This window comes from Anthonomus grandis, chromosome 17 (genome assembly GCF_022605725.1).
Source record: "Anthonomus grandis grandis chromosome 17, icAntGran1.3, whole genome shotgun sequence".
NCBI classification, from domain to species: Eukaryota; Metazoa; Arthropoda; class Insecta; order Coleoptera; family Curculionidae; genus Anthonomus; species Anthonomus grandis.
In genome coordinates, this window is record NC_065562.1 from 14,568,194 (window position 1) to 14,582,490 (window position 14,297).

The 14,297-nt window shown below is 33.5% G+C and overlaps 1 protein-coding gene across 5 annotated transcripts in view; it reads left to right on the plus strand.

The window, feature by feature from the left end:
• The window catches only part of LOC126746477 (protein sidekick), a 255,169-nt gene that overhangs the window by 134,485 nt on the left and 106,387 nt on the right, over positions 1 to 14,297 (plus strand). For all 5 annotated transcript variants that reach the window (XM_050454758.1, XM_050454757.1, XM_050454759.1 and 2 more), the window contains exon 2: positions 9,815 to 9,907. In XM_050454758.1, the coding sequence (XP_050310715.1) occupies positions 9,815 to 9,907 (93 nt within the window). The remainder of the gene's footprint in view (positions 1 to 9,814; positions 9,908 to 14,297) is intronic.

Here is a 14,297-nt window from a genome sequence, read left to right on the forward strand (position 1 = left end):
TACAGCAAAACCAATAAGATTTCCTAGTTTTTGTATTAATATCACTGCTGTGATAAATATTTGATTATTTCCAAGGTAAAAAAGGACCAAAACATCGTTTTTTCTAGTTCTAGGAATTTCTGGAATCACTGTTAAGATAAATCCTTTACAAGTGTAAAACTAATAAAAAAAAATAGTTTTTCAAAGACTAATATAACGTAAAGTAACGTGAACAGTACGATTTTTTTTTGGGTTAATAAACCTTTAATATCACTGATGTGATAAATATTATATTTTCTTCAAGGTAGAAAAGGATCAGAACATCGTTTTTTTTTAATTTCAAAAGTATTTTAAAATTTACAGTCAGGCCAATAAGGAAAAATAAAATTTGCTTGGGTCAATACACCTTTAAAATCACTAATGTGATAAATAGATCTAGGAAAAGATAGAATTTCTTTGAGTTAATGAATTTTTCATATCACCTTTGTGATAAATATTTCCGATCCAATAAAGAGTCAAAACAGCGTTTTTTCTGGCTTTAGGTCGAGGAAATTTAAAATCAGTACTGAGAAAAAAAAGCGACCAAACCGAAGAAAAGGTTTTTTTTTTTTAATAAACTTTCAATATCACTGGTGTAATAAATAATTTACTTGATGTGATAAATAATATATTTATCACAGCAGTATTTATTCTCAAACTAATATAAGGAAACGACATGAAGGAAAATACAATTGGTTTGGGCTAATAAATCATTAATATCACTGATGTCATTCTTTTTACGCCAATAAAGGATCAAAAGAATTTTCTGATCTTAGGTCGAGGAATTTCCAAAATCACTTCTGTGATAAATGTTTTACCACAGCCAAACCAAAAAGAAAACCATTTCAAGGTTAATGTAATTTAATGAAGTAGAAACAACACATTTTTTTCATGGGTTAATAAACTCTTAATATCACTGATGTACTAAATATTTTATTATTACAAATCGGTTAATGAAAACAGCGTTTCTTCTGGTATTAGGTCCTGGAATTTCTAAAATCATTACTGTGATAAATAGTTTATTTAACACATTAGTGTTTAATTTCAAGCTAAAAAAAGATTAAAATATATTGTTTTTCCCTTTTCAAGGGTCGAATATTAAATATCACTGATGTGATAAATATTTAATTTTTTTAATGCTTGAAAGGATTAGACCAGCATTTTTTCCGGTTTTAGGTGAGGGGAATTTCTAAAATCACTACTGTGATAAATAATTTATTTAACACATTAGTGTTTAATTTCAAGATAAAAAAAGGATCAGAACATTTTTTTTCGTTTTCAGGGACAGAATTTTAAATATCACTGATGTGATAAATATTTTAATATTACAAATCGATAAGTAACCAAACCAACGTTTTTTCTGTTTTTAGGTCCGGGAATTTTTGAAATCATTGCTGTGATAAATAGTTTATTTATCACATTAGTGTTTAATTTCAATCTAAAAAAGGATCAACATATATTTTTTCGTTTTCAGCGGTAGAATTTTAAATATCACTGATGTGATAGATATTTAATTGTTTATTGCTAGAAAAGGATCGGACTCGCATTTTTTCTGGTTTTAGGTCGGGGAATTTCTAAAATCACTACTGTGATAAATAGTTTATTTAACACATTAGTGTTTAATTTCAAGATAAAAAAGCATCAGAGATTTTTTTTTTGTTTTTAGGAGTAGAATTTTAAATATCACGGATGTGATAAATAGTTTATTATTACAAATCAATAAATAACCAAAACAACGTTTTTTCTGCTTTTAGGTCCAGGCATTTCTAAAATCATTACTGTGGTAAATAGTTTATTTAACACATCAGTGTTTATTTTTAATCTAAAAAAGGATCAACATATATTTTTTCTTTTTCAGCGGTAGAATTTTAAATATCACTGATGTGATGAATATTTTAATGTTTAATGCTAGAAAAGGATCAGACCAGAATTTTTTTTGGCTTAAGGTCAGGGAATTTCTAAAATAACTACTGTGATAAATAGTTTATTTAACACATTAGTGTTTAATTTCAAGATAGAAAGGATCAGAATTTTTTTTTTCGTTTTCAGCGGTAGAATTTTAAATATCACTGATGTGATAAATATTTCATTGTTTAATGCTAGAAAAGGATCGGACCAGCATTTTTTCTGGTTTTAGGTTAGGGAATTTCTAAAATCACTACTGTGATAAATAGTTTATTTGACACATTAGTATTTAATTTCAAGATAAAAAAGGATCAGAACATTTTTTTTGTTTTTAGGAATAGAATTTTAAATATCACTGATGTGATAAATATTTTAATATTACAAATCGATAAATAACTAAACCAACGTTTTTTCTGCTTTTAGGTCCAGGCATTTCTAATATCATTACTGTGATAAATAGTTTATTTAACATATAAGTGTTCGTTATCATAAAATTTTTTTTTTCGTTTTCAGGAGCAGAATTTTAAATATCACTGATGTGATAAATATTTAATGCTAGAAAAGGATCGGAACAGCGACATTTCTGGTTTAAGGTTGGGGAATTTCTAAAATCATTACTGTGATAAATGTTTTACTAAAGCCAAACCGAAAAGAAAATATGCATTTTTTTGGGTTAATAAACCTTTAATTCCCTGATGTGATAAATAATTTATTAATTTGTTTAAAAATAGTAGTTTATTTTTAAGCTAAAAAAGGATTTAAACAAAGGAGGGGGAAAGTAAACTCAAAGTCGGGATTTAGAACATAATTTAAATTACTGTCGTGATAAATATAAATATAATTTTAAAGTTAAGCTAGTAAGGACGAAAAAAGAGTTTTCTGGTTTTAAGTCGAGAAATGTTCAAAACTCACTGTTGAGATAAATATACTTTCATAGTCAATACAAAACGTTTGAATGAAGCATGAATGGAAATCTTTAATATCTAAACAATGACCCGTTAATATCATTGCTGTGATACATATATTTTCACAGCAAGTAATTTTTCTTAGTCTTCAATATCAATGTCATAATAAATAATAATTTATTAGTAATGGGTTGATGAACCTTTAAAATCACCAAAGTGATAACCTAAAATCATTGAGCAGATAAATAAATTTTCCTAAGTCGATAAAAAAATTACTCGATACCTTTAAATCATTGTCGAAAGACACAAGTGATATCACGCTGAAAAATGTTAAAATCACTGATGTGATAAATATTTTACTATCGTTATATGACGTGGTACCCATTTTACCCTTATAAGAATCGATACAAAAAGAAATCGCCAGTAAGTAAATTACTGAAATTTATACCCCAAGAAACGAATAATAATTAGTACTTCATAACAACCCTTAGAGAAAGGGTATGTATTAAGGGTTATTTTAGTCCGTGACACAAAAACGAAAATGTACAATCGGAAATATTGACAAAGGTCGTATAACGGAAACTATAAACCCACTTGTCGCTGCCAACTGGATTTATCGACACACAGTGAGTGCTATATTCCAGCGACACAAAATGGTCGTAGCGCTGGATTTTAGCGTAGACCACTGCCTCAGCTACAATGCTTTTGCTTTATAGTATGCAAATAATTAATGTAATAACCTACAACGGGTTTCATTCGATCGATCGCCATAATGCAGTTTCAGAAGAACTCTAAGGCATTTTAAAGGATATTAATAAAATAAAATAGTGTTTTTTCTGTATGTAATGTATGGAAATAAGAACGTGAAATGTACTCTTGTGCCTTGCTTTCTGTTTAAATAAAAGCCATCGACTGATAAAACCATTTCCGTATATTCGATGAAACCGTATCTCCTCAACCGTTTAATGTTGAGATTTTAATCAGGTTCAGAGAATGGGAAATAAGACGTTAAAGAAATCCGATATGTGCGGCTCGAGATGTGCATTTTTCCATATTGCAGGATGCACGCTAAAAGCGTGTCAGTCTCTTCATTTTTCTTATCGGTTTAGTTTCCGTTTCCGTAATGGGTTTGTCTTAATAGTCTGGATGGAATATTGTGTCAGAAAAGTGGATATTTTGGTAAAAAATAAAACAATTAAAGATGAAAATATCAAGGTATTTGTTTTTTGTCGATATCCGTGAATTATCGACAGTTAAGACAAAAAAAAAAAGTTCCTTAAAAAGCACTAATTTTTTGAAAACTCTCGATTCCTGGAATACTATAATTACACAAATCAATTAAAAGTTTATTGAAAGCTAAGAGCTGTACAACCTACGTTGCATGAAAATCTAAACAAGTTCTACAGCTAGATCTATAACATCTGTGTGTGTACAATATGTATTATGTGTTATTGAGTCTACTTACAGTAGCACACCCACTCAATTTTTTGAAAGAGGGATCTTATGTAGAAACGTTAAGAGGCCTTTTTTGTAGAGCATTACATTTCCGTTAAGAATATTGTTTGTTCGTTAGTTACAAAATTTCAAAGGCCTTTTTTGAAACTTTGAAGGCTGATATCTCGGCTTCTATAGGAGCTATCGTAAAAATTCCAACGATTTTTTCTTAGTTTCGTCCGTCTGAATCCAACGAGACCATCCGCAAGGTCGTAGCTTTTGCGATAGCCGAGATATGGCATTTTTGATGGCAATTTTTGGCCTCAAAAATGGACGTCGAAAACGACTTTTTCAGGATTTTCAAAGTGCTCTCATTCCCTTAGTTCTGCTCAGATCCTGTTATAACCCGGTGTTTTCGTAATCTACATAGGTGACCCAAATAAGACGCTGGTATACTTAGTTGATTTCGAAAAAAATCAATTTTTGGTGAAAAAATTCGATACGGGGGGGATACCCGAAAAATGAAAAATCCCAAACTTTGAAGGCCGATATCTCAGCTTCTATGGGAGCAATCGGGAAAATTTTAACGGTTTTTTCTTAGTTTCGTCCGTCTGAATCCAACGAGACCATCCGCAAGGTCGTAGCTTTTACGATAGCCGAGATATGGCATTTTTGATACCCATTTTTGGCCTCAAAAACGAGGTCGAAAAAATACTCGATTTCTTATTTCTGGTCAGATTCCCTTATAACCCGGTATTTTCATGATCTACTTGATGAGAACAATCCGCTGGTATAGTTAGTTCGAATTCAAAAAAAAAAAAATTTCTGAAAAAAATCCAAACGGGGGGGTATACCCGAAAAATAAAAAAACCCAAACTTTGAAGGTCGATATCTCGGCTTCTATGGGAGCAATCGGGAAAATTTTAACGGTTTTTTCTTAGTTTCGTCTGTCTGAATCCAACGAGACCATCCGCAAGGTCGTAGCTTTTACGATAGCCGAGATATGGCATTTTTGATACTCATTTTTGGCCTCAAAAACGAGGTCGAAAAAATACTCGATTTCTTATTTCTGCTCGGATTCCCTTATAACCCGGTATTTTCGTGATCTACTTGATGAGAACAATCCGCTAGTATAGTTAGTTCGATTTCGAAAAAAAAAAATTTCTGAAAAAAATCCAAACGGGGAGGTATATCCGAAAAATGAAAAAACCCAAACTTTGAAGGCCGATATCTCGGCTTCTATGGGAGCTATCGGAAAAATTTCAACGGTTTTTTCTTAGTTGCGTCCGTCTGAATCCAACGAGACCATCCGCAAGGTCGTAGCTTTTACGATAGCCGAGATATGGCATTTTTGATACCCATTTTTGGCCTCAAAAACGAGGTCGAAAAAATACTCGATTTCTTAGTTTTGCTCGGATTCCCTTATAACCCTGTATTTTCGTGATCTACTTGATGAGAACAATTCGCTAGTGTAGTTAGTTCGAATTCGAAAAAAAAAAATTTTCTGAAAAAAATCCAAACGGGGTGGTATACCCGACAAATGAAAAAACCCAAACTTTGAAGGCCGATATGTCAACTTCTATGGGAGCTATCGGGACAATTCCAACGGTTTTTTCTTAGTTTCGCCCGTCTGAATCCAACGAGACCATCCGCAAGGTCGTAGCTTTTACGATAGCCGAGATATGGCATTTTTGATGCCCATTTTTGGCCTCAAAAACGAGGTCAAAAAGTGACAATTTCCGAATTTTTCAAAGTGCTCTCATTCCCTTATTTTTGATCGAATCCTGTTATGACCCGGTACTTTCGTGATCTACTTGATGAGAACAATCCGCTGGTATAGTTAGTTCGAATTCAAAAAAAAAAAAAATTCTGAAAAAATCCAAACGGGGGGTATACCCGAAAAATAAAAAAACCCAAACTTTGAAGGCCGATATCTCGGCTTCTATGGGAGCTATCGGAAAAATTCCAACGATTTTTTCTTAGATTCGTCCGTCTGAATCCAACGAGACCATCCGCAAGGTCGTAGCTTTAACGATAGCCGAGATATGGCATTTTTGATACCCATTTTTGGCCTCAAAAACGGACGTCGAAAACGACTTTTTCAGGATTTTCAAAGTGCTCTCATTCCCTTAGTTCTGCTCGGATCCTGTTATAACCCGGTGTTTTCGTAATCTAGGTGACCCAAATAAGACGCTGGTATACTTAGTTTGATTTCGAAAAAAATCAATTTTTGGTGAAAAAATTCGATACGGGGGGGTATACCCGAAAAATGAAAAATTCCAAACTTTGAAGGTCGATATCTCGGCTTATGTCGGAGCCATCGGGAAAATTCCAACGGTTTTGTCTTAGTTTCGTCGTTCTGAATCCAACGAGACCATCCGCAAGGTCGTAGCTTTTACGATAGCCGAGATATGGTATTTTTGATGCCCATTTTTGGCCTCAAAAACGGACGTCGAAAACGACTTTTTCAGGATTTTCAAAGTGCTCTCATTCCCTTAGTTCTGCTCGGATCCTGTTATAACCCGGTGTTTTCGTAATCTAGGTGACCCAAATAAGACGCTGGTATACTTAGTTTGATTTAGAAAAAAATCAATTTTTGGTGAAAAAATTCGATACGGGGGAGTATACCCGAAAAATAAAAAATTCCAAACTTTGAAGGTCGATATCTCGGCTTCTATGGGAGCTATCGGAAAAATTCCAACGATTTTTTCTTAGATTCGTCCGTCTGAATCCAACGAGACCATCCGCAAGGTCGTAGCTTTAACGATAGCCGAGATATGGCATTTTTGATACCCATTTTTGGCCTCAAAAACGGACGTCGAAAACGACTTTTTCAGGATTTTCAAAGTGCTCTCATTCCCTTAGTTCTGCTCGGATCCTGTTATAACCCGGTGTTTTCGTAATCTAGGTGACCCAAATAAGACGCTGGGTATGCTTAGTTTGATTTCGAAAAAAATCAATTTTTGGTGAAAAAATTCGATACGGGTATACCCGAAAAATGAAAAATTCCAAACTTTGAAGGTCGATATCTCGGCTTATGTCGGAGCCATCGGGAAAATTCCAACGGTTTTGTCTTAGTTTCGTCGTTCTGAATCCAACGAGACCATCCGCAAGGTCGTAGCTTTTACGATAGCCGAGATATGGTATTTTTGATGCCCATTTTTGGCCTCAAAAACGGACGTCGAAAACGACTTTTTCAGGATTTTCAAAGTGCTCTCATTCCCTTAGTTCTGCTCGAATCCTGTTATAACCCGGTGTTTTCGTAATCTAGGTGACCCAAATAAGACGCTGGTATACTTAGTTTGATTTAGAAAAAAATCAATTTTTGGTGAAAAAATTCGATACGGGGGGGTATACCCGAAAAATAAAAAATTCCAAATTTTGAAGGTCGATATCTCGGCTTCTATGGGAGCTATCGCGAATATTCCAATGGTTTTGTCTTAGTTTCGTCGTTCTGAATCCAACGAGACCATCCGCAAGGTCATAGCTTTTACGATAGCCGAGATATGGCATTTTTGATACCAATTTTTGGCCTCAAAAACGGACGTCGAAAACGACTTTTTCAGGATTTTCAAAGTGCTCTCATTCCCTTAGTTCTGCTCGGATCCTGTTATAACCCGGTGTTTTCGTAATCTAGGTGACCCAAATAAGACGCTGGTATACTTAGTTTGATTTCGAAAAAAATCAATTTTTGGTGAAAAAATTCGATACGGGGGGGTATACCCGAAAAATGAAAAATTCCAAACTTTGAAGGTCGATATCTCGGCTTCTATGGGAGCTATCGCGAATATTCCAATGGTTTTGTCTTAGTTTCGTCGTTCTGAATCCAACGAGACCTTCCGCAAGGTCATAGCTTTTACGATAGCCGAGATATGGCATTTTTGATACCAATTTTTGGCCTCAAAAACGGACGTCGAAAACGACTTTTTCAGGATTTTCAAAGTGCTCTCATTCCCTTAGTTCTGCTCGGATCCTGTTATAACCCGGTGTTTTCGTAATGTAGGTGACCCAAATAAGACGCTGGTATACTTAGTTTGATTTCGAAAAAAATCAATTTTTGGTGAAAAAATTCGATACGGGGGGGTATACCCGAAAAATGAAAAATTCCAAACTTTGAAGGTCGATATCTCGGCTTCTATGGGAGCTATCGGAAAATTCCAACGGTTTTGTCTTAGTTTCGTCGTTTTGAATCCAACGAGACCATCCGCAAGGTCGTAGCTTTTACGATAGCCGAGATATGGCATTTTTGATACTCATTTTTGGCCTCAAAAACGAGGTCGAAAAAATACTCGATTTCTTATTCCTGCTCGGATTCCCTTATAACCCGGTATTTTCGTGATCTACTTGATGAAAACAATCCGCTGGTAAAGTTAGTTCGAATTCGAAAAAAAACAGTTTTTCTGAAAAAAATCCAAATGGGGGGTATACCCGAAAAATGAAAAAACCCAAACTTTAAAGGCCGATATCTCGGTTTCTATGTGTAGGTGATGGGATGTAGGCGATGGGAGCAAGCCGCTGATATAGTTAGTTGAAATTCGAAAAAAATCAATTTTTACCTGATCATATATCAATACTGATCAATACCTGAAAAATGTAAAATCTAAAATCTTTTTCTATTCTTGAGTTATGAGCATTTGGTAGCGATCATAATTTCTTCAACGCCTTGTTAACTTTAGATTAAAGAAATGTGAATTTACGTAGTAATTAATATTTTTATGCGAGGAAAATGAAGTTAATTTTATTTACACTGATGTAATAATAAAAAATGTTATATAATAAAAATTATAATTCTAGTAGAACGTGTATATGAATGACAAGATAATGACTGTGGTTGTGTATTACGATGTAGCAAGAGCATTCGATTGTGTCAGTCATTAAATTTTTCTCGATGAGCTACTGTGGCTGTGGCTTTTGACATTGGGTTTGTCTCAAGATTTCTAAACTTCTGACGTAGTTTGCCCAATTACATTTAAAAAAACAAAATTTCATTATCACTTTTTAATAATACCTCAAACTGACAAGGCGGTCACAGACAAAGAGCGCAAATTTGTAATTATTTCTTTGAGGTATTAGCAAATTTTAAACTCTCTAAACAGAAATCGTCTAAATCTGATTAAACCCTATAAAATAAAGAAATGTTAATAAAAATTCAATTTATATTTTGCTTATCGTAAAAAGCTGACCACACCACGTGCTGCTAGTCCGGTTGTAGCGAGGTCCGCATTAAAATTTGGAAAAGTCGGAAAATGGAAATTGAAACAAAAGTGGCCGCCTCCAATCCGGATGAATAAAGAAACCGGACTCGATTTATATTTTCGGTTTAAACGTTCATTTCACCAGTGAAAAGATATAATTATTGTATATAAAGGACGTCGTTCAGATATAAATTTGCTGTTTTGTGTATAGGAAAAGTTCACAAAATTTAGGAAGTGACTTTTTTTGCCTTGGTTTAATGTGTAAAAATGCACTGATATGTGTATTACCACCTTTAAAAAAAATTAATGCACATACAAATTATACACAAAAAATGTACAATTTTATTCTTTTTCCAGACAACCTGCTCCAAGCCCCCAGGTTCACCACGTTCACGAGCAGCAGCATAATCAGATTGGGAACAACGAAAATCGTGCAATGCCAGGCGTTCGGTAAGTGCTTTTCCTATTTTGTTACCCCTCCTTAATATTTACTAAAGTCATCAGTTTATACACGATAAATCAAGCGAGTCAAAAAAAAATAATTCTCGTCCAGAAGCGATTTAAAAACACAACAAGTCGCGTCATTTATTATTAAAAAAGTCATTTACGCCGGCTTTGATCACTCGCTTTGAAAGTCCATCGTTCCAGGGGGTGTCCTCGAAAATACCCTTTTTATTATTATTACAAGTGCGATAGGGAGAGACTTTTAATGGAAATAATATACTATTTATGACCTATAAAGAAAATCCTTTTTAATATGTATAAAAGGTATATTTTCAGAAAGTATCCTTACGTATGGCAACGTGGCTTTTAAGCTGTCAAACGTGCGCGGGTATAACAAATATTTTGACAATCTTGACCCATTAACGATTTTCGCTCTCGGCACGTCATTTACGAATAGTTTGACACACCTTGATAATAACAACCTTCGTTTGCGATAATTTGTTGTCTTTTTACAAAAGTTGTCTATTTGCTAAGTATCTCTTGATAATTTGACAGATTTTGCAAACTTTGACGATTCACTATATTTGCTTGCGATGCATTGATAAAAATTTATTTTCCATGTACCTCATGATCATTTGGCAGAGTTTGTCTAATAGCGCACATCGTTTACGAGATGTTTGCCAACCTTTGCCTATTAACGTATTTTGCTCACGATAATCTGATAAAAAGTGTCTAGTTGCCAAAGTCGCTCGTGATAATTTGACATAATTTGCTTAATATGTTTCAACATTTAAGAAAAATTTGGCAACGTTTGCCTATTAATGATCATTGAGTGGGACAATTTTTATTTCGTGATAATTTAAAATAATTTGCGAATTAGGAGACATCATTTATGAATAGCTTGGCAAACTGTGATGAATACCAAAAAAAAAGTCTATTTGCCAAAGTAATAATAATAATCTTTATTTAGCAAAAAAGCTACATAGATAAAATAGTACAATAATAAACGTATTAATACAATATATGAGAAATTGTTAATCGTGCTTCCATTGCATTTCCAAAGAACAACAATCGATGCTATTAATTGTCATAACAAGGTCGGCTCGTTGGTATTTTGTGATTATTTGAAATGATTTGCCAATTAGAGCACGTCATTTATAAATAGTTTGGCAAATCTCATAAATAACAACCGTCTTTCCCGATGATTTGTTGTCTTTTTACCGAAAGTTATTTATTTACCAATTATCTATTTGTCAGTGTTACTGTGGGCATATTTGCTTGCGATGATTTAATAAAAATTATCTATTTGCCATGTACCTCATGATCATTTGGCAAAGTTTGTCAAATAGCGCACGTCGTTCACCAAGTATCTGGCAATCTTTGCTTAGTAACGAATTTTACTCACTATAATCTGATATAAAAGTGACAAAAGTTGCCAATGTCGCTCGTGATAATTTTATAGAATTTGTGGAAGAGTCTACAATTGTTATAATATTGATCATTACTTGCGATAATTTGACAGAATTTGCCCAATGGAGCACGTCATCTACGAAGAATTTGGAAAACTTTGTCTATTTATGATATTTTCTGACGATAATTAGACAAAAAATGTATATTTGCCATGTATCTCATAATAATATTAAGGAATTTGTTTAATAGTGCACGTCGTTTACAGGATATATTTGGCAACCTTTTTCTTTCTATTAATGTCTTTTGCTCAGGATAATTTGACAAATATTATGTACTTGCCAATGTCGCCCGTGACAATTTGACAGAATTTAAACAATAGGTTACAACATTTAGGAAAAACTTGGCAACTTCCTAACAATTTTCGCTCGCGGTAATTTGACAAAAATTGTCTATTCGTCAATATCGCTGATTATGATTTAACAGATTTTGGCAAACTTTGCCGTTTAACGATTTTCGCATACGATAATTTGACACAAAATTTCTATTTGCCAATGTCACTCAAATTTAACATAAATTGTCCACTTGCTACCTGATATTCTATCAAGGTATCTCGCCATAATTTGCACAATAGTTTACGTCATTTATGAAAAATTTTGCAAATTATATACGATATTTCCTGGCCATAATTCGATAAAAATAGTCTATTTACGCATCTCCTTTACGAGATATTAGGCAACCTTTGCCTTTTAACGAATTTTGCTTACGATAATTTGATAGCATTTGGCGAATTTGGCAAATTTGGCCACCAGTTTGCGCTTACAACATATACAAGGAACTTGGCAATCTTTGCCTATTAATAATCATTGTTTACGATAATTTGACAGAATTTGTTTAATAGAGAACGTCGTTTATGAGAGATTTGCCAACCTTTGCCTATACACGATTTTCGCTCATAATAATTTGACAAAGACTGTCTATTTGCCAATGCCGCTTAATTTGACCGAATTGGCCCAATAGGTTACAACATATACAAAAAATTTAGCAAACTTTGTCTATTATTGATCACGCAATAATTGGACAACAAAAAAAACATTTTCAAAAGTATCTCGTTATAATTTGAAGTAATTTGCCAATTGGGGCACGTCGTTTACGAATAGTTTGGCAAACTTTGATGAATACCAACCTTTGCTCGCGATAATTTCATATTGTCTATTTGCCAGTGTATCTCAGAATAATTCGATATAATTTACGAATAATTGGCAAACTTTGTCTATTAACTATATTTCTTGTCGATAATTTGATAAAAATTGCCTATTTGCCATGTGTCTCATAATAATTTGACCTAATTTGTCTAATTGCCCACGTCGTTTCCGAAATATTTGCCATGTCGCTATATGTCGGCATAGCATATAAATATTTACGAGAAATATGACAACCTTTGCTAATTAATGATCATCATTGTTGTTTGTCAATGAATCTTGTGATAATTTAAAGTGATTTTTCATTTTAGGCACGTCACTTACGAATAGTTTGGCAAACTTTGCTCGCGATTATTGGACAAAAATTGTCTATTTACCAATACATCTCGTGATAATTTGAAATCATTTGCTAGTTATTGCTTTTTTGCAATTATATTTGCTGACAGTAATTTGATAAAAATTTCCTATTTGCGAACAGTTTGTCTAATAGCGCACGTTGCTTATGAGATATTTGGTTGCCTCGACTGATGAACGAATTCTGCTTAAGATAACTTGTTAAAAATTGCCTATATGCCAATATCTCTCGTGGTACTTTGACAGAAATTTCCTGATAGGTGACATCACTTACAAATAATTTGGAACGTTAGCGTTTATTCTGTTCACATTCATTTGACAATTTAAAAAAAAATTTGAATGTCGCTCGTGATAATTTGCCACAAATTGCTTATACGTGGTAATTTCATTAATTTCTCAATACGGATCTCTAACCCCATTTACAAATAGTTAAGCAAAATTTGCTTATTAACGAATTTTTGATTTGACATAAATTCTCTATAAAGGTTTGCCTTTTAGCACACAAATAGTTTGTCAAATACCGCCTATTACCAAATATCCCTTATAATTAATTTGACAAACATTTGTCTATATCTGCTGATAATAACATAAATTAACTAAAACTTATGTTTGGGTCATTTCAACCCTTTGGTGGCCGGATCTTCTGTACATCAAGAAACTTGGCCTATCAACGAAATTTGCCCAATACTTTCACATATTTGCTTGGCATAATTTGTTTATTTTGGAAAAGTTTGTATTTAAGCTCCCTAGTAGCGAACTTCGCTTATCCATTTGATTTTTCAGGGCAATGACTATATGAGATGGATTTTATACAACGTTTCGGAACTGTGGGATCTTCAGCTTTCGAGTATTGATTTCATGTTAACTAGAATAGAAATTACTTTTTAATGAGTTTAAATTTAAAAAAAAAACTTGAACTAACTTTGCATGCGTACTCGTACCGAATAAAAAGGCCGTATAAACCCGATACTTTTAGGGCCAATAAACTTTTAAAGTGGAATTATTGGCCCCAATCAAACCGGCGGGGATATTTTCAATTTACCCCAGTCGTTGGTCGTTTTATGTCTCAGCTTTTGCCTGTTTTCGCTTGAAATATTTACGAACCGACCCGTTTCCGTTCTGAATTACCTTTTTAATGTTTTAAGTACTATTTAACCTTCCGTTATATGTCAGGGAAATTATAGTAGCAACCGGGGCAAAATCGATTTGCGTTTTAGAAGAATTCCTTCGCCACTCTCTATAAAATGCTTATTAAGGAATTTAAAAGTCATTTCGCAGTAGCAAGCTAATCGAGCAGTCACAAATGGGCGGGAAATTTGAATGAAATCAAGTTTAACGAACTCGTGTAAAATAAAAGCTAAAGACCGAATAGGAAATGATCCATTCGCCCGCGGGGTATTTTAAAGGCATAAGCAAAAATGTAAAGAGATTAC